The sequence below is a fragment of the Anas platyrhynchos genome, chromosome 2 (genome assembly GCF_047663525.1).
Source record: "Anas platyrhynchos isolate ZD024472 breed Pekin duck chromosome 2, IASCAAS_PekinDuck_T2T, whole genome shotgun sequence".
Classification (NCBI taxonomy): domain Eukaryota; kingdom Metazoa; phylum Chordata; class Aves; order Anseriformes; family Anatidae; genus Anas; species Anas platyrhynchos.
Window position 1 is genome coordinate 8,551,483 of NC_092588.1, and position 20,319 is coordinate 8,571,801.

General features: G+C 36.6%; 1 protein-coding gene across 2 annotated transcripts in view; it reads left to right on the forward strand.

Moving 5' to 3' along the window:
• KCNQ3 (potassium voltage-gated channel subfamily Q member 3) overlaps positions 1 to 19,376 on the forward strand; it is a 195,646-nt gene extending 176,270 nt beyond the window's left edge. For both annotated transcript variants that reach the window (XM_027452720.3, XM_027452721.3), the window contains 6 exons: positions 4,864 to 5,051; positions 6,151 to 6,253; positions 9,451 to 9,582; positions 10,265 to 10,363; positions 12,177 to 12,261; positions 13,214 to 19,376. In XM_027452720.3, the coding sequence (XP_027308521.1) occupies positions 4,864 to 5,051; positions 6,151 to 6,253; positions 9,451 to 9,582; positions 10,265 to 10,363; positions 12,177 to 12,261; positions 13,214 to 13,951 (1,345 nt within the window). In that variant the 3' untranslated portion in view covers positions 13,952 to 19,376. The remainder of the gene's footprint in view (positions 1 to 4,863; positions 5,052 to 6,150; positions 6,254 to 9,450; positions 9,583 to 10,264; positions 10,364 to 12,176; positions 12,262 to 13,213) is intronic.
• Positions 19,377 to 20,319: the final 943 nt, after the last annotated feature.

Sequence of the window (20,319 nt, forward strand, 5' to 3'; positions counted from 1 at the left end):
CAGCATATTTTGAGATGTGTTATTCCCCACAACTTCTGGAATTACACTGGAAGTCACAATCATATTTTCCTGAATGTGAGGAAGCCAAATGAAGTGAGACCACTGCCCCAAGGACAGGAAGAGCAGCTCATATCAGTAAGAGGAGTCTGAAAGATAAGCAGCAGTATGTAAACCTGTAGGTGGGAACCACTGTCCTAGCCACTCTCATTGAAGGATGATGTGATCTGCGCATGCTTCATACTCTGAGACTGAGCCATGCGCATGCTGATTTATTGAAGGAGATTGTGTCATGAAAACAAATGTTTCTTAAATGTTTTTAAAAAGCACAATGTAAACAAAAACCCCAGCAGACCCAGATTTCATCCCCTGGAAATGAGAATAAAGTCCATTGTTTCCGTGATGACAGCTATCCATTTATTTGGAAAGAAGCTTGGGTTTTGTTTTATATACAACATATTGTTGTATTTTTTTCATGTGAAGCTGATTAATGATTTTCTGAGTATTCTACTGCTCTGGCTGCCTGGATATGAACACAATTGTCTATATTATTGTGTAAACATACTGTCTGAATGTTACTTTAAGGGTTAATTATCAGCATTAAATTATTGATAAAAGCTTCAGCTTACGTAACTTTAGCTGAGACTAGAAATCTGCTTTTAAAATGAATTCTCTTCTAGATCTATCTGTAATCAGAATTAACAGACAAGTTCCCCCAGTTAAAAAGTCTCCCCAAAATGAAACATATCTCAGTAGGTTAATAAAGTCCCACTCAGCATAAAAAGGTCTCTAAAGGTCAATCTTAGACAAAAAATTCAACTTTTTAAACTTTAGGAGTTCTAACTGCTAAACCTAAGATGCCTGAGCAACAGTCTTGGGACAATGGTTTCTTCTTGAAATGACACTTATTAATGGGGAAAGTTACCTTAGAAAGAGAATTTAGGAACGCTTTCTGTTCAAATTATCTACCTCCATTAATAAATAAATAAATTGTTACTAGATTAGTAGATATGCAATAAAGAACACCAAGACAAATAAGTAGTCTTTTGTGCTGAATGCAATGGAATATTTTGGTCTGTTTTGATCTGTGAGGAAGATATTAAATCTTAATCACTCCTATTCTGAGGTCAGTTCATGGCAGATATTTTGAGCCTTACATTGGGGAAAAAAATAAAAAATAAATAAAATTCAAGATGAATCTGTTGGATTCTTTGCATTGTCCACTGACCCTTTTCCTGCTGATCTGATCTGTGTGAAACCTTGTAACACATTATGTGCCTCCTTGTCTTTTGGTAAAGAAGACAGTTGATAAAGGAATTTTAAGTGACAAACTTTGAGAGATCTGGACATGTATTTTGAAGGACTGAGCAAATTTCTGAGACTCAAAGACCACATGTAATGAAAATTATCTTTTCATACAACATTTAACAGCTTTTTATAAACAATAGAAACCCTCTGTCTCACCTATCTTTCTGCTTCTTTGGCTTTGAAGTTCTCTGCTGTAAACATATTTTTCCATTTAGAACTTTTATATAGTGTTACCAAATCAAATCTTGTGAAGTTTGGTAGGTTGCTCCAAGGCAATGTGTTGTGTGTGGCCAATTTTGACAAAATTATCTCATCATCTGAAATCATCTGAGTTTCACTTTTAGCTTTCATCCTTCTAGGAGTTTCTTTCACATCGTTGAATGTCTTTGCAGAAGCCCTTGAACTAAAATGCTCAACTTTGAAATCCTAAGTATAAGTGCAATATAGTCCCCACCTTCATTTGAGGTTCATGTGTCATTCATTGGTAATCTGTTAATCTTCCCAACAGAAAAAACTGATATTCACAACAACCCTACTGTACATATAATTGTTTCCTACCTAGATGAAAATTCTTCATTCTAGATGTTCTCATCCTAAAAATTCTTGAGTTTCTTCCTCTTTGTAATGTACATTACAGTCTCCTTCATCCTACAAAGATCACTGCCTTGCCAAGCATGCTTAACAGCTCTATCTTTCTTCACATTGATGACCTCACAAGCTCACTCCTTCTAATTCTCATGCCCATCAGTTTATATTTCCCATCTGACTCTTTGTTATCACTCAACTAGATTTTTTGTGCCTTCCTTTGCAGTAAAATCTGTTTTAGCGTTTTTTCTACTCTGCCCTCCAAAACCCACTCAAGTCATTCAGTTGGCCTTTATTGTTCCCAACTTTATTTGTCATGCCCTTTCAAAACTTGCTCAAGCTAGCTGTATTCTTTTCCTGTAAATATTTTTTCCTAAGTATGATATATGAGTGCTTGAAGAATCCAAATTTCACAGCAGTGCCACGTAGTTAAGATATCTGTCTTGCAAAGCAGTGTTGTTCTCAAACACTGCCTCTGAGAGAGTAGATAAATGGCAGTAATGCAGAAAAGACATCACAGGATTCTCTGTCTGAATGGAAAGCAAATCACTTGTTGGGATCTTGCACTCATCATAAGTTTAGCCTTTTAGAACACTGTAGCAGATCAGCCAGATCAAAAGTCCAGGCCAAAAAGAAACACTATGGAAACTACTTTTTAAATAAGTGCTTAGGGCCTAACATTAAACTACCCTACATATTCTATGGTGACTAATTTGTCACAGGTATCAAGAAGTAGCATCTTTAATTTTTACTCCAAAGAAGGAAGCAATTGTTGCTGTGTGCATTTGTCTGCACTTTGTGCATCTTCCCCATAGCCATTAATTTCTCAGGAAACTACACTACGATAAACTTTTGGTAACATTAATACCATTCACTTAGACTGCTCTATTTCTTCACTCAAATACATTATTTTCTCTTCTCACGTCATTGACTTCAGTCCTGGCACTGCTGATATATCAGGACTAGTTGTGTCTCCATACTTACACAATTCTTTCTTAACTGCCACTTCCATACTTTCACACACCTGCACACTTCATGCAGACAATGACAGTGCAAGTGTCTGAATTTACTAGGCTGCAGAAATTGTATTCACAACTGTTGTGATGTCAGCAACAAGATTTGGAAAGCCCCAAAAAACAGTCTGCAGTAATCTTTAGTGCTTCAGTCTTCTAAAGCAGGAATACCCATATTTTCTTACGTCCTAGGTCAAAGATTTATTAATAAGAATCTGACAGTAAAGATGACAGTACCACTAATTCATATTAAAACAAACAAAAACAGCAACAACAATAACAACAATACCCTGCAATAATTGTGATCTGCAATGCTCAAATGAAGGAGGAACTTTGTATGCTGTAAATTGCAGTATTCCTACTACAGTCAGTACTGTTATGAAAACAGCAAAGACATCATATGTTTTTAAATGCCTCTCACCTTTGCCATTTTAAGAGGAATATTCCAAGAACTTCCACTGTGGTGGGATACTGCATCAGGATACTGCCTCTCTGAGGTAGAAACAACTCCTGGCAAAGAGGTGCACCAGTAGCACCAGAGACCCCTAGCTTACAAAGACATCAGTAGAACACAAAAGTAACCCATCTGATCAAGGTAACCCCTTAAAAAAGAATAAAACATTCTGTGAGACCCTTCACTTGCATTGTCTGCACACAAGTCTCTGTCTTCGACCACTATGTCCTTGCAGGGTGCACCCTCCCCATCCTTGCTCTTTCATGCCAGTCAAGTTTAGTGGCTTCAGCTGAACAAACCATACAAAAACCTCTCTGCATACCTATGAAATCTCTTTCTTCTGGCCACCATTGCAACTCTTCCTTCAGCTCTTCTCCCAGTCGTGACTCTCAGAAATCTGCCAGGTGCTGTGGCTTCTTCTCTCCCCCTGCTCAACCCTTCTGACCTGCTCTCCCACAGAGAAGTGCCTCTTTACTATGTGTGCACAAGACATCTCTTCCCAAAGCTGTCCCACACTGAAGTGCCCAAGACTGGGTTTAGAAGTAGGCTTTCTTCCCAAACCTTAGCCCCTCATTTATATTTTTTAACAAATGGTCAATAAACAGATATTTTTAGTAGTAAAATGAACAAGCAAATAAACCATTTATATCATCTCTCAGAGTGTATTTAAGCTGATGCACTAACTAGGAAATTCTTTTGTGCTGCTGTTTCCAGTGACATTGGTAATTGCCTTTAAGACTGTTATGGTCATTGGGCTGTGAGAAGGGTTAATGATGCTGGTAAGATGACAGGCAGATGCAATTGCAATTCAGTGCAGTTGTCACTGAAGGGCAAAGATCTTTGGTCCATAAATCCATAAGAGGACAGTGTAAGGAATCATCAGAGGAACAAAATATGTCACTTTACCACTATTTGTCTACAACACCTCAATTCCTATAATAGTGAGAGATGACTGAAATTGAATAATGGAGAGAACTAGGTGGATTGCCCTACCATGTACCTAGTAATTGCTTGGCAATGCCTTTCCAGTGTTTTGCTGATAATTTATTTGGTTCACAGCACATCTGACTTTTCTTCTGCTCCTGGTAGTCACATTTAATAGCCTGCCATGGACCCAGTAGAAAAAGGAAGCACTGAACAGGAAAGGCCAAGCATCCTTGTCATTAGATAATAGAACTGCCTAAGTAGTAGTGTTTCTCTTCTTAATAATAAATCTCATGCTTCAGACATAGTACTGGAGCTGAAGCACTGTGATACATTACGTAGAGAGGACAGCAAAACCCTCTGGTAACATTTTCAACATTGATACAAAAAAATGCTCATAAAAAGCAGTTAATTACATGTGGAGCTTAGCTGTTGCTTACAAAGACATTGATGTATTACGGTAGCCCCAGCAGTGTCCTTGTGTACAAAACATTTATTTAGCCTCTTATATATTTAAAGCATCATGAAAACAAGTTAAAAGTGTACAAAGGAGGAAAATGATTACTTTTGCTTATTTTGTAGCCAAAAGCTGGGTCTCTTGGATCGGGTTCGTGGTACCAATACTAAAGGAAAGCTATTTACCCCTCTGAATGTAGATGCCATTGAAGAAAGTCCTTCAAAAGAGCCTAAGAATGTTGTCTTGAATAATAAGGAGCGTTTTCGCACTGCATTCCGAATGAAAGCGTACGCTTTTTGGCAAAGCTCAGAAGGTAGCCCATCTGTGTTGATTTCTTTCTATCCCTCCCCTTTTCTCTTCATTTTACTTTCTTCCTCTGCATCTTCTGTTGAAGGTTTGTGACTTTCTGGGCCAAGCATTGCCACCTCCTGGTTTCATGTGGCACATTTGGGGAAGCTCCAGGAAATGAATGCTGGTGTACAGACAACACAGTACATGAAATAAGGCAGTGGCCCTCCAAAAAAGAGCTATTGATATTGGATTTGGCCATAAATGGAGTCAACCCATTTGAACTTGAACAAAAGGGCACACCAGTCAGTGAACTGATGTCCCCACAAAAGCACATGACATCATGGGTCTGTTAATTATCAGGGATGCTATGCTAAGGCAGCTCCCTGCTAAACTGTATCCAGGCATGCATTAGCCTGTGTCTAGGCATCTCAAATACCTCCTCACTGAAATCCCTTAAAACCACATTTTATAGACTGAACTGCTGTTCCCTTTCCACTTTCCCTAAGACTGCTGCCCCTCGGCAGGTTTATATTTAGTGGTGTCCATACCACAAGAGAGGATATTTTTTCCTCTCAGTCTCTCTCAACACATTTTTCTGTTATTGTCTATTGTGTCTAAATGGTGTCTAAAGAACAGTTTCTCCTTTATTGTGCCAGCTGGCTTCTGTGCATCTATCCATACTACCATGGCTGTAGCTTGGGTGTCCATGCTGGGGACTTGAGTATCCTCCTCCATGAAGTAACATGAGCTCAGAGTAGTGCAAGTAGGAGAACTTGGCCTGTAGCTTCTACAGCTGTTCTAGCCCTAAGTAAAATAAGATTGGTAAAGACTTTTCACCATATACATTCATAAAAGTGGGAACTTCTAAATTTATTTGAAAGGAAGAAAAGTTCTCAATGTTTTCAAAATGCTGGAATCTGAGAGGAGATGCCTCAAATGATCTACTACTATCCCAGCAGAATTAAGAAAATCATTTCAAAAGTTGACTAGAGAAAGAGGAAGCCACAATAAATGTTTCCTTATTAAATTACACTTATTTTATCCCTTTGTATATTGTGCAGTCAGATGTTCACGCCTTTTTTTTTTTTTTTTTTTTTTTTTTTTTTTGACCTGCCTTGCAGATGCAGGTACAGGGGAACCCATGGGAGAAGAGAGAGGCGACAGTAGTGACTTCCTCATGGAAGATATGATCCCCACATTCAAGACAGCCATCCGAGCTGTCAGGTAAATGTCTTTGACTTCTTCTTGGTGCTTGGCTTTGATTTTGAATGTTTGTGCTTCAGGAAAACACACCACTGTATTGCTGCATGTTGATTCGTTGTTATTCATAGTTTAATACTTGAACTATAAATGCTATAGACTGGATAATTCTAGATAACTGAAAGGCAAAAAAAAAAAAAAAAAAAGTCCTATACAAGTCCTCTTTCAAAATATGCGGAAAGGAAAATGTTTTTCAGTAACACTGATTATGCCATTTTTTGCAAGACACTATAAACATATTTGTTATAAAACAATGTAGTATACAGCTTATCTTTAAAATATGCTGTAAATATAGTATCTTGCCCAAGTTACTGAGTGTAACATTTATGTACAGCTGGAATTCTAGCTTAGTAGCAAATCCTTAGCTGACTCAATTCTTCTTTATTTACAATTGTATGAGTCTGCAATATATTTTTTGTCTGTCATGCTTTAATAGATGCTGAAGTCTCCATTTCATCGGTCTTCAGCCTGTCACATATGTCACCTCTAGTTTTGCATCACAAGATATTATCCCTGGGGTTAAAAAACTCCTGGTAAGGCTTGGTAATGTGCTTAGAACATCAAAAACATGAAATTTGTTCACTTATGCTCTGTTACTTCTCCACTGTGAATTTTCTACTCTACACATAAAAAGGAAAAAAAAAAAAAAAAAGCCCCCAGAGGAAAAATATTCTATTTTCATTGCAGTCACTTTTTTTATTCTACCAGTTGTTTTAGACCGGTGAGTTCAGTGAGTTACCACCTTCCAGTAGAAGAATTTCAAGTCTAGAGTGTCCCAAACTATCTTCTTCAAAAAGGTTCAGGGAACATGATTGTGTATTCTACATTTAGAAATGTTTGTAAATCAGCTGCAGGTGTATGAGATGAATGTCCCATTGTCACTGGTTATGACTGTATGTTTTTCCAATCCATGCAAGGGCTCTTAGCCAACCTGCCCTCCTCCCCATTTCAGTGTGGATTATTTCCGCCCATAATAACTTCCAATCAACTACTAAGTGATGAAAGGTATTATTTCAAATTTTCAGTTGATGGTAACACAGAGTAAGTCCTGTATTACCAGAGAATATACGTTTGCAGGAGCTGAATTAACAGCTTCTGAAGAGCTTTTTTTTTTTTTTTTTCCCCCATTTATGGATGCTATATTATACTAACAGGTTGTGTTACTGGATTATAACTGAAAACCAATGTCAGATTCTTCCTCTTCTCCTCGACAGTAGACGTCTGTAATAACTGGGCAATGGCTGAGAAAGAAAAACACTGTATACATGGTATTTCTTTCACAACATATAATTATCTGTAACTCCATTTTGCTCTCATCTGAGCTTCCATAACTGATGAGTGGTCTGAATCTAAGTACTTATTTTATTCTGTATAACTATAGTGTCTGTTTGTTTTCATTTTATTTTTACCAATAATCCAAGACTGCATTATATTATATTTACAGATAAAATTAAAATTAGCAGTATTTTCTCCTTGTTGCTTTCCAGCTCAGTGCAGAAAAACTAGATATTAAAATTTCAAATTTTCTCAAGCATGCCAAAAGCCATATGCCACAGGCTTTGCTTTTGTTATCCATGACTGCTTCCCTCCTGCTGAAAGTTCCTTCATCCTTGATTCCTCCACAATCTTCCCCTTTTTCCTTCCCTGATATCTCCTTGTTTTCAAAGAATACACCACTGCCTTTTATTTACAGTCCCCACCTGCATAAGACTAAGACTCCATAAGACTCTGTATTACTTTTGCAAAACTTCCTCTCTCACACTCTGTGTAAACTTAATTGATTCATGTAATTTCCTCTTAAACTCAATTATGACTCAAGATGCCAAGCTTTTTTATGTATTTATTTATTTATTTCTTCTTTTCTTTTTCCCTGTACAGTTTATCCAGACCCAGAATGTTAATAGGAAGTAATTATTTCAGACAAAACCTCTTAACGAGTTTCCAGTGCCATAATCAAGAAGATTTTAAATTTAAATCACTAACAGTGTGGTTCCTATTTTAAGTATAGTTTTGGTGTAATCATATATATCTTGGCTGGAATAGGCATAGGTAAAATTTTGAAATCTTGGACATTTAAAGACTTATTTGCAACAAATTTAAGTAGTCCAAAAAGATTTTAAAAGTCATGCTAGAATTATTTTTGCTAAATGAAAGTCCTTATATATATATTTATCATATAACTTGAATAAAAGACAGGTCAGAACCATAACTGATGAAAGTAATTCCACAATTTAGACCAAGAAAAACATGAAGATTACACTGAGGAAGAAAATCCGTGAATTCCAAGTCAAAAACATATTAAAAAAAAAATACTTTCCTTCTTTACATATATATTTTTTCTCTTTGTTTAATTTTCCAAGACACACATGAACAATGTATAAACAGAAAGTAAGTAAAAAAAAAAAAAAAAAAAAAAAAAAAGGTTGCAAAAGTATTGCAAAACAGTTTTCAAGTAATCTTGCCGTCATGCTTCCTTATTATATCCATGATTTTGTTATTACTTACTAGGACATTTAATAATAATTTATATCATCATCATTGTTACTACTACTACTATTACCACCACCACTACTACCACTACTACAATAGTGTTATACTGCTACTTTTTCAAGGGCACTTCAAGTAGTTCTAACATTTTTTTCTTTTTCTTCACAACTTGATCTGCTGACTACTTAACTTCCACGTTTATAACAAGTTAACATTTCCCATCAAAAACTTTCCTAGGTGCTAAATGAAAAACAAGCTGAAAATGATTCAACACTATATATACACTCTAAATTAGCTTTACAATATGCTGAACCTTGCCTTCAGCTTCAACATCTCCTGTGACCTGTGCTGTTCAAAAACAAGTTCCATATCATAAGTTGCTTTGAACAATTTCTAGTTATGAAGATGGTACTGAAAAAGATACATCATGTGTATATAATTATTTTTAGGAAAATCTAGCCTATTAGCTATGAAAAGCCACCTATTGTATGTTTAAAACATAGTATGATATTGGAGATTCTCTGCTTATGTTTTATTTTCTAGTATTTGTCTAGTGAGCAACTTCACTTTTCAGACATCCAGAGTATTCACCAATTATTTGATAAAGCTGCAAATGGTCATTATGGAATTTATATAAGAACTTAGTATTATTTTTTTTCCTGTTTATTTCACAGAATACTACAGTTTCGTCTTTATAAAAAAAAATTCAAGGAGACATTGAGGCCTTATGATGTAAAGGATGTGATAGAGCAATACTCAGCAGGGCATCTTGATATGCTTTCCAGAATAAAGTATCTTCAGGCAAGGTAAGAATCCTCTGTGAAGTGGGGAAAATGTATAGTGCTGGCAAAAGCATAGTTGGTCTATTTGTGTACAAGGCCATCCAGAAGCTACATCTTTACACTTTCCTCTTCCCCAAAGAGTAAAGGTGAGTGAGCAGCTAGCTGGCATAGCTGTAGAAAAGAGCACTGGCTCATAGTTAGAAGAAGGAAATCAAAAATCATGAGAATTTTCTTGACCATTGGTTAATTTGATTATGGGGAAGTTTTCCCCCTTCTCTCCTTTGCACAGATAATCAGTAAAAGCAGTAATTACACTACATAGAGCTTTCCTTTGTGATGGATTCTCTGCTGACCTGTGCCTGGTGAAAGACCTTATATGAGTGAAAAAACAAATTAGCCTGGAAGGTTTCACATCCCCTTTGCTCAGATGTAAATTAACATATACAAAAATATTTTTTGAGCTCAGAAATTTGAAGAGAGCTCATGATGTTAGAAATCTGTGTCTACAACATGTCCCTGCAATGCTTGGGTGCCTAGGAAATACCTAGTTAGCTTTGCAAGTTTTGCCTTGATCTTTTTTAAGCTCTACTTCCAAAACTCCCTTTTGAGTCTTTGTTACTGTTTTCTGCAGAGATCCATAGTTGTTTCTATCATGTGCTAGCATTTAGAGGTGGACTTATGCAGTTGCACTTTTCTTTTTTTTCAGAGTAGATATGATTTTTACACCTGGACCTCCATCTACTCCCAAGCATAAGAAATCCCAAAAGGGAGGAGCTTTTTCTTACCCTTCACAACAGTCTCCCAGGTGAAATTATTCTGCTTAGTATTTTGCACAGACCATAACAGATATAAATGTTTGCTCATACCAAAAAGCATGCACTTAATTAATCCAGAAAGAACACTGTTATAGTAACAATACTAAGCGGATATGATGCTATAAGATACATATGTGTAAATGTTGATTAGAATGAGACTAGCTTTCCTAAGAATTATGTATAATGGAAATATAAACTTAATGGCTTCTTAACTGTCTAGCTTAGATTCTCTGTGGTTTGCAGATGTGATTTTATACAGAATATGTATTTATGATTGCTGAAGTGCTGAATTTCTAACACCCAACTAGTGAAAACAGTTAAAAACTCAATAAAAATTGCCAACAGTTTTAAGGTAAAATTAAAACTTAAAATTTCCTGAAGTGAAAAAAGTTTCATTATAGCCCCCACCGACAACAAACATGGAGTTTCAATGATGCAGCTTTAAAATCAATGATTAGAGGGAACTGCTGAAAATAAATTGCAACAACAGGTTTCTGGGTATGAATGTTACAGCATGTTATTGTATTCTTGAAATCCTGGTAGCAAAAATTCAATAATAAATGACTTTTTTTTTCTTCTGTTATTTACAACTATCAATCTGTCAATAAATACCCATGAAGAACCACACAAAGCCATCAACAATCTGTCCCCAAAGCTGTTACGGTTTCTCAGGACAAAAGTAATCTTACAAAAAATAAATTAACTTGGCTCTATCTGGTTTATCCCACCCAGTGAAAAATCTGAAAACATGAAAATATGAAGACAGAGCCCTACTTATATGGAAAGAGGCAATGATGATTTTGGAAACAAAGCAGATTGCAAAATTTGCATGAGCCATATCAGTGATAACCCAACCTGCAAAATCTGACATGTTTTAGTTATAGTTTCTGCTTTAAGATATATCCACAGCTGTGATTTTTGAATTTTGTCAAAAAGAGAGGACAAGAACTGGACCTGTTAAAACAAAAGTTTTAGGACATATTTTTTCTAAGTCATCTTAAGAACAGGAGCCTATAAATTAGTTTTCTAGACTTTGACACAGTTTGCGGAAAGACATAGTTTCCTTTGAAGTTGATTTGGAACCGTTTAGATAAAGATTTAGCTTGACAATGACCATCTCAGATCCCATGATGTTATAAATCAAGGTTCTTTAGTTAAGCAGAGGTTATCTTCCTACCTCTTGAGCTTACTTCATCTGACAGATGAGCAGTAGGAAATTACGTAGAAGAAAATGTATTCAGTAATCTACTTTAAATATCCAGGCGAGACTCTCTTTTCAGCTTTTCCAGTCTCTGCCACTTTCTATTTGGTTTAATGAAATGGAGAAAAAAAACACTCAACCATGAAACTCATACTCAAAGTCTTCACACAAACTAATTAGAAAGAATTAGATTTCAAAACATATGTCCATCTGTAAACCTACTATCAGAATAGACTGCAACATTTTTCACAAATCTGAAATTTTTCCACCAACTCTGAGATCAATTTCATTGACTGCCATTTTGAGCTTTTTTGTTTGCTTTTATTTTGCCTTAATCTTAGTCTCGATTTTGAACACACACACAAAAAAAAAAATTAAACACAAAATCAGTAATCTATTCTTTAGAAATGCATTGAAATTGCACAGAGCAATATTTTTATTCCATTTGTATTGCAAATAACCAGATCCAATCCTTTCTTAAATGGGGTTCCAATGAGCTATGTTAGTATACCACTAACATGGCATTTCTGTTTTCTGATATAAACTACTCACTGTGATGCAAAGAAAAATGGAACACTAATAGATATATTAATTCTTTATAGAAATGATCCATATGTAGCCAAAGCATCTACAGCAGATACTGAAGACCAAAGTATGATGGGAAAATTTGTTAAAGTTGAACGACAGGTATGTAATTTCATGACAACAAAGGACACTGAAGTGCTTGTACAGAAACAATAAACTGATATCAATTATATGTCATTCTTTGTCTGACCCAGGCAGATTTGTATTGCTGGCGATCAAGCATCACAAAGATCTTGTACTAATGATCAAAAAACTATCTGATTATTTTTCCATGAAGTAATGTAATTACCTGGGAAGAGTAAATTTTGAGACCTGTTGAATGGTTGTAATTATGTATGGCAGCAAGACCCATACCAGCATGTTTAAGTGAGACTTTTTCACTCCGTGCTTATCATGGCTGGTGTTTTGCTGTGAGTACAATGTTCTCTTGCAGGGTCTGGCACTCAAAATTATTGCCTCCACAGGATATTCTGTGTCTTCTTTATGCATTTTAACCCTATGCTTAGAAAAACATGACACTCTCATTTTTAAATACATAACTAAGATGGAGGCAAGTTGCATTAATTCACAACAGATCTTATCGTGGAATGTAGATGTTCAGGTGCAATATACTATCAAAAGAGAAAGGAAAATTAGTGCTGATATTTAACCCTTATGTTGTAGAACTATTAAGTTAGAGAGGAGGTCTGTGTGCAAAGGTAATTCCTTCTGTTGCATTTTGGTAATAGCTATTTACAGTATGCTATCACAACTTTGATCATAATGTTGCATTGGATAGTGGATTGACAAATATCCAACAATACAGAAAAAATGCTGGTACAATTCATAAGCAATTAATCTGAGGCAATTAGTATATAAACTGACATCCACTGCAGTCCAGCTTCCAAGAAAAAGTCATGATTATCTTGCAATTGTCTCATGATTATCTTTTAATTGCCTTCATGACCAGTAAAGATGGCAACACATAATTGTGGGGGAAGCATACCTATGAAAGCATTGATTATTTTATTAAATAACAATACTGAGACAATATGATAAAATTGGTATTTTTCAGGTTAATGACATGGGGAAGAAACTGGATTTTCTTGTCGATATGCATATGCATCATATGGAACAGCTGCAAATACAAGTCGCTGAGATAAGTCCATTGAAAGAAACTGCTTCTCCTGCGAAGGAGAAGAGAGAAGAAAATAAGTATTCTGAATTAAAAACAATAATATACAAATACACTGAGCAGTGTGCTCATGAAACTCCATACAGCTTCCAGCAGGTTCCAGTCAACAAAGTCAGTCCTTATGGTTTCTCAGCACATGGTCATATGACTCATTCACAACATTTATCAACGGGTGGGCAAAACTCTGGCAAACTGCAAGCCACACCTTCCTCAACTTCATATGCAGAAAGGCCAACAGTTTTGCCTATATTTACGTTGATGGACTCGCAGGTTAGCTACCACTCCCAAGGAGACCTGCAAAGCCCTTACTCAGACAAAGTGTCTCCAAGGCAGAGAAGGAGCTTAACAAGAGACAGCGATACGCCATTGTCCCTTCTCTCTGTCAACCATGAGGAACTTGAGCGCTCCCCAAGTGGCTTCAGTATCTCCCAAGACAGAGATGACTTTCCATTTGGCCCCAATGGGGGATCTGCATGGATGAGAGAGAAACGCTACCTAGCAGAGGGAGAAACAGACACAGACACCGATCCTTTTACACCAAGTGGCTCCATGCCTTTGTCTTCAACAGGGGATGGGATTTCAGATTCAATATGGACCCCTTCAAATAAGCCAGTTTAAAAGTCGGGGAGGGTTAGTCACTGGTTGACTTCTCCATGTAATGTAAGCATACTTTGTATATCTCTCTTACTCTACACCCAAAGCTTACTAGTTCAAAACACCAATGGCTGCATAAGATGCATGTGTAATTAGTGGTAGTCATTCTGCACCATTTCATACAATTTACTAATGCAGTTTTTTTCATGCTACCAAAACTAAGGAGCTTAGTTTTGAGCACGATTTGCATGACTTTACCCTATATAAATGGTACAGCTGATTTCTTCTATGATACATATCTATTTGATACTCTTCAATACAAGGTGGATTGATAACAGCCAAGATATGATGGTCCTTGCTACGCTTTGTAAAATGAGCAGCAAAGTCAAAACAGTTCCAGAAGCAATATCCTTTTGTGGAAATAAAAAGTCTGAATCCATTTTCCAATATAAGTAAATCAATTCTATCCAACCTAGCCAAAAGGATCTAATAGTCAAAGGGAAAAAGCTGAGTCAAAGTAAATAACATTACTGAAACAGTTTTGTAAACTAAATGTTTCTCATGTGTTCTATTATACAACTACCCATGAAATACAATGCCAAATGAAACTAGGGGTAGGTTAGTCACTGATATTTATTTACTGTATAAATTCCTCAAGATACTTTGAAAATCTCCACTAGTGGTTATAAAATTACTGGAAGTGCGACTACAATACTGTTTTGTAGAAAAAACTTTTGCCAAGCCCATTGGTTTCTTATGGGGACAAGGTTTCTTTCTGTTAAAAAAAAAAAAAAAAAAGGTATTCAAAAGGTATTCAATGTAGGGAACCCCAGGTTTCTACTCTCCACTCTTTTATTGTCTTACATGATGTTAAGTAAGCTGCATAATGCAAGTGTGCTTCAGTTTCCCATCTGTTAATTCAGAGTTATACTTACATATATACAAGTTGTGAGACTCAATTCTCTAATATTTGTCAGGTGCTTTGAGCAGAGTCTCTCTGTTTTGTTCCCTGGGGGTTCCACAGTGCAGGAAGATGCCAGGGTTTGGCTTACAGTTTCTCTTCAAAATGGACTGCTCCAAATCCATGTATGTGTATCATATTTAACATCAATGTACAAATAAATAAATATAATTCTTGTGTCCTGTCCCTGAGCAACAGAGGTATAAATATACTCATTAGGCCTCAGCCAAACATTTTGCATGGGAACTGGAAAACGTGTTGAGGGAGAGCAAGGAAACCATCCAGCCCACTGGGCACAAGGCAAAAATGAAACTGAGATCTCACCACCACAATGGGAATGTAGTATCTGCACAGCTAGTGCAAACAATCTGTCCAAATATCCTATGCAGGATTCACCTGATCTCAGTTCAGGAGTCCATGAAATAGTGTCCATCTGATGTCAAATTTTATTGCTATGCACTTTACAGCTGTGGAAAAATCATCAATACAGTCAGTGAGCGCAGGGTACAAGAACCAAAGCATACATCATCTTTAGGATAGGATTAATCAGACCTTTAACTCCATTATCTACAATTGCCAATTGACTTCAAAGGGAGCTGAGGGTGATTTCCTTAGAAGTAGGCATGTCACAAACACCCACAGTCAGTGGATGAGGCTCTCACCTCCACCCCTTTGATCCATGGTGCAGCCTCTCTACCATGGCTCCTGTCCACTTTCTGTTAAGAATCATCCCTGCCACTCCAAATGTCTAATGAGTACTACCATGGCTAGAGCACCGACCAGCAAAGAAATAAGTATTTGACCAAAAAAAGACATTAGAAAGTGATTTTTCTGTAGTGACTGCTTGTTATACTGCAGCTATACAACTGAGCATCATTGATACATACAATTAAAACACAAGAAAGAGATGCACCCTACTGGGATTCCCATGTGTATCTGTAACTGGATAAGGCACAGGCCTGGATAGAGTTTGCTTTGGTGAAAGACACCTTGTTGGGTTTTTACCACTATAGTAAACTTTGTGTTTGTTGATTCTTTCATATTTTTGACATCTCATCCAGGCATCTTCTCTTCTTTTCCAGATGTAGGCATTGCCTTCATCTCTATTATTTATTCTCTATTTAAGAGACATCTAAAGGATTAGGATTTTTGTACTCTTAAGACTGGATCTGCTTTTTAGCTAAAATCATGATACACCCTTCTGGGCCAAATCTTTAAGGAGAAGAAATTGCTGTAGTTACTTGAGTAAACAAAGCACACCAATTACAGCCTTTGAAGACTGAGCTGAGTCCATGGGCTATTCTGAGGTCAGTAACTATGATAATACAAGATACAATTTTGGTAATTACTTAATTGACAAATAGTCTGTGTTTGCTGCAGTTTCATGGCTAAACTCAAAGAGAATAAAACTAGCTGATGAAAGTGTAATTCACTGTAATCTGACATGTTGAGAAAAAAACTTTTGGCCACCAATGATTCTAGGAAATACCTATACTGTAGTTGCTGCAATCTTTTTAATGTAATAATATATATCAATGGTGAGTCATAAAACTTAACCCTCATGTGATGAATGAAAAGTAATGAAAACTTATATTAACATTGCTAGACTTCTTCTGAAGTTGTGTGTAAGTATATGGTAGACAAGCTTGTTTCATATTTCTAGTATGCCAAGTGCCTGACATTCCTACTGATTTCAGTGGAGTTTGGCCCTTCTTAAGATTCTTTCTAGAGATGAGAAATCAAAAATCAAGACAGCCCAAAGCCAAGTGCAATTTGAGAAATTTGTTTGTGAAGACCTTTGACAGTGGCTACGCCATGCAGTTCTCTGCTCAATTCTCCCTCCAGTTCTTCAGTTCAGGTTTCTAATCTCTCCTATGCCAGGTCATATAAAAGGAATATTTTCTCAGTATTAATCCTGGCTGAAAAGTTGTAAATCAACTCATTATAAAGGTACATTAATTTTAAGAAAAAATCCAAGCAGAGGCAGGGATTGGGATCAGTCTTATCTGCACACAAAAGTGCACCCCTAGGGAAATCAGGATTTGGGCTACCCTAAAATCTGTGCACTGCAGCAGCTGAACTACCTTCAAATTTGCATTTGCAATGCACTGTCAGTATCAATTTACATAAGTAGGTTAAAAACACAGGGCCAGGTGTCTGTAGTTACATCATGAAATATTTAACGACCTGCTAAGTGACCAGTTAGGGCCTGCTTCATCCTAAAGGTGCTGGTGGCAAGTTCACAAAGGCTGTGTACAGTGGGCATCCCTGGGTCCTCTGGAAAATACACTAGGTGAGGGTCAAGTATGGTCTTACTAGCTTATTTTATTATTTATTTTACCCAACACACTTATTTCCATTGAAACCAGTCACTGGTCACTTCAGAAAGGCAATGTGCTCAGCAACACTGTCTTTCTAGATCATCTGGATTAAAAAACAAAACAAAACAAAAAACAGAGTGCATTCATTCTGTTCTTTGTGGTGGCAATGTAAATGTGTCTAGATATCACCAGTAAGGTGAGACCTGGAAATCTTCCCAGATCTGAGATGTGCACCAAAACTTCATAAAACTCCAGCTTAGGTTGAGTCCAAGAAGCGTGTCAACCGAGGAGTTGCAGTTTGTGTGTCTGCCAGAGATACTGGGCAAAACAAACAAAATAAAGTATCTGTGGCTGTTAACCCTGGAAACATTTAAAAGGTTAAGACTGTTTCTCAGAGTAGGTTTTCCACAAATAAAGAAAAAATTATTAACAATTTCAGGTGGGAGAGTCATCCAGGTCCATTATTACTCTTCATACCCGTCTTTCATCAGTGTGTGGCATTCCAGTCTTCAGCTATTAGTCTTCTTGGAGTTAAATCTTTCTGGAATCTTTGTTTATATATAGTTAACATAAGAAAACAATTAATTGTTGGGATCTGCTCTTTGCTGACTCCTATGAGTAACCAAGAATACATTTCAGACCTTGAAATGATTTTTATAATTAGCAAGTGTGGGGTTTTCTCTGCTCTCCTTTAAGTCAGTAAGAAGCCTCAAACAAATGCACTGGGTCAGAATTAGGTCCTAATCTGCCTTTATTTATGAATTTCAATGATTTTGAGATATTTTTACACTGATTTTTCTGTCACTGTAAATGAAGCTTATCTGTAAGTTTTTGGAAAAGTGAATATGTGTTTACATTCTGTACCTCTCTTTGCAACATTATCATCAGTCAGGCTTCCACAATTTAAATTTAAACCAAGAATATTTCATTAATGCAGAAGTGAATGTCTAGGCTAAGCACACTGTTGTAGAAAATGTGGTTTATGCTCCATTTAGCAAATTGCTCCTTTAAGAAAAAAACTAGTCAGGTAATGGCTGTTGTCCTTACCTTGGCTTTTCCCTGTGCTAAATTAGTTGGTTTGGCTCCTGTTAAAATAACTGGGGACTACACATATAGAGGTATTGATAGTATCTTTCCCTGAGCTGACTTTGGGTATATTTATTTGATTCTTATCTCTAACTTTGCTGCATTGTTATGGTTCAGAGTGGAAATAGTTATATATTTTTCTGTTTCAAATTGTGGCCCAGAAATTCCACAAACTAATTCCTGCCTGAACCCTTGTGTAGCAGGACGGCTGACTCATGGCCTTCAGGTGAGCACCGTGGTCCGATCAGTTTGCAGGATCAGCAATCAGAAAATGTAAATTAAAGCAATCAGAAAATGTAGATTAGGAAGCAAATTCATCCCTGCTGGGAGTCCAGTTTTTGCAGGAACTAGATTTGTCCCACTTAGTGCAAAGCATGTGAGAAAGAGACAGATCTTAGATCCTTGCACCCCTCCACTAAGCTTTAGGTGCCAAGAGCAAATGAAAATTTTCTACAGCACCTCATGAATTTGAAGTGGTATCACTTTTTCAGAAGGCCAACTGAACACAGGTATTGCCTTTAAAAGACCATTTCCAGAGGTGCAGAGGAAGAAGGGGCCATTTTGAAGTGTCTTTAGCTGGGCACCATGAGAATGAACACACTGGATATCACTATTACTTCTGATTATTTAGGCTGTAAGATTTGATCCTTCCCTGTTCAGCTTTCGGCAGCTTCCCTCTGAAGTAAAGTGAAGCAAAAAGCAGGATCCTATCTCCATCCTTCAGAATATGCTGAGATTGAAGGTTACATAGACAACTGCATTTTGTTTTCTAGTTATGGCATCTTATTATTACTAGTATTTGTGCCTTGCTCACTGAAATTTTCTCCATGCTACAAAGATGCTTTTCAGATTCTGGCTGACAAGGGAACACAACTTTTTTACAAGTGGCCTTTAGTGCTCTTTATATTATTTATTGTAATTTTTAAACTGTATGTGTAATTTATATTCTGGCACTGTCCAATATTTGAACAACTTTAATATGTTTATTTCAATATATTATGCAAACAATACTTCTTAACTGATTTTTTATGTTCTGTCTTTAAAAACTGCACCACTTATTAATAAATAGAAATTTCAATTATGACGTGGAGGAATTTCTTTCAATTTAAAGCGTGATATATTCACACACATTCAGGGAACATGATATCAAATGTCCTTCCAGCAGATACTGGCAAAGATCATCCATGCAGGAGTGAGTAAGCTATCGATAAGTAAAGCATAAAGTGTATATGAAGTTTATAAGTAAAAGTCTATATAAAGTCTATAAGTAAATTTTACTATGAGTAAGCTTTATCCTTCTTCCGTACTTAGTCCATTATAATACAATGCATAGTAGATTGAATTATTAATTACTTCCTTTCATTTAGTAGCCATGCAACTTATACATATTTGGTCATAAATGTGTGGGAAAATGAAAACTAGTGGAAAATACATTCAGCTGGAAATATTTCCTGAAAGCACTATGATTGGAAGGAAAAGGAACTGCAATATCATACACATCTGTATCAGAAATATCAGGTGCAGCAGGTCTGATTTTTCTCAGTGACAACAGTCATGTAACAGTTCAACGCACAAAGATACAAGTTTTTATTCTTGTTAGACAGTTTTTGCAATGAATAGATGGAAAATAGTGCTTTTCAGAGGACGGTTCAGTCTGTCATATTGCAAATGAACCAGATTCAGGTGGTGCCTCTCTCGGGCGGTGCCTGTCTTTAACCAGCGTTTTTCTTAACCACAGAATTCAATATGACCCACTTAGACACAAATATAATTTAGATAGCTAGGTGAGGTGAGATGAATCATATCTTTTCACAGAATCATAGAATCACAGAATCATTCAGGTTGGAAAAGACCTCTAAGATCATCTAGTCCAACCTTTAACCTACTACTGACAAGTCCACCACCATACCACAAATGCTACTTAGGTCTACATCTACACATTTCTTGAAGACCTTCAGGGATGGTGACTCAACCACTTCCCTTGGCAGCCTGTTACAATGCTGCACGACCCTGTCAGTAAAGAA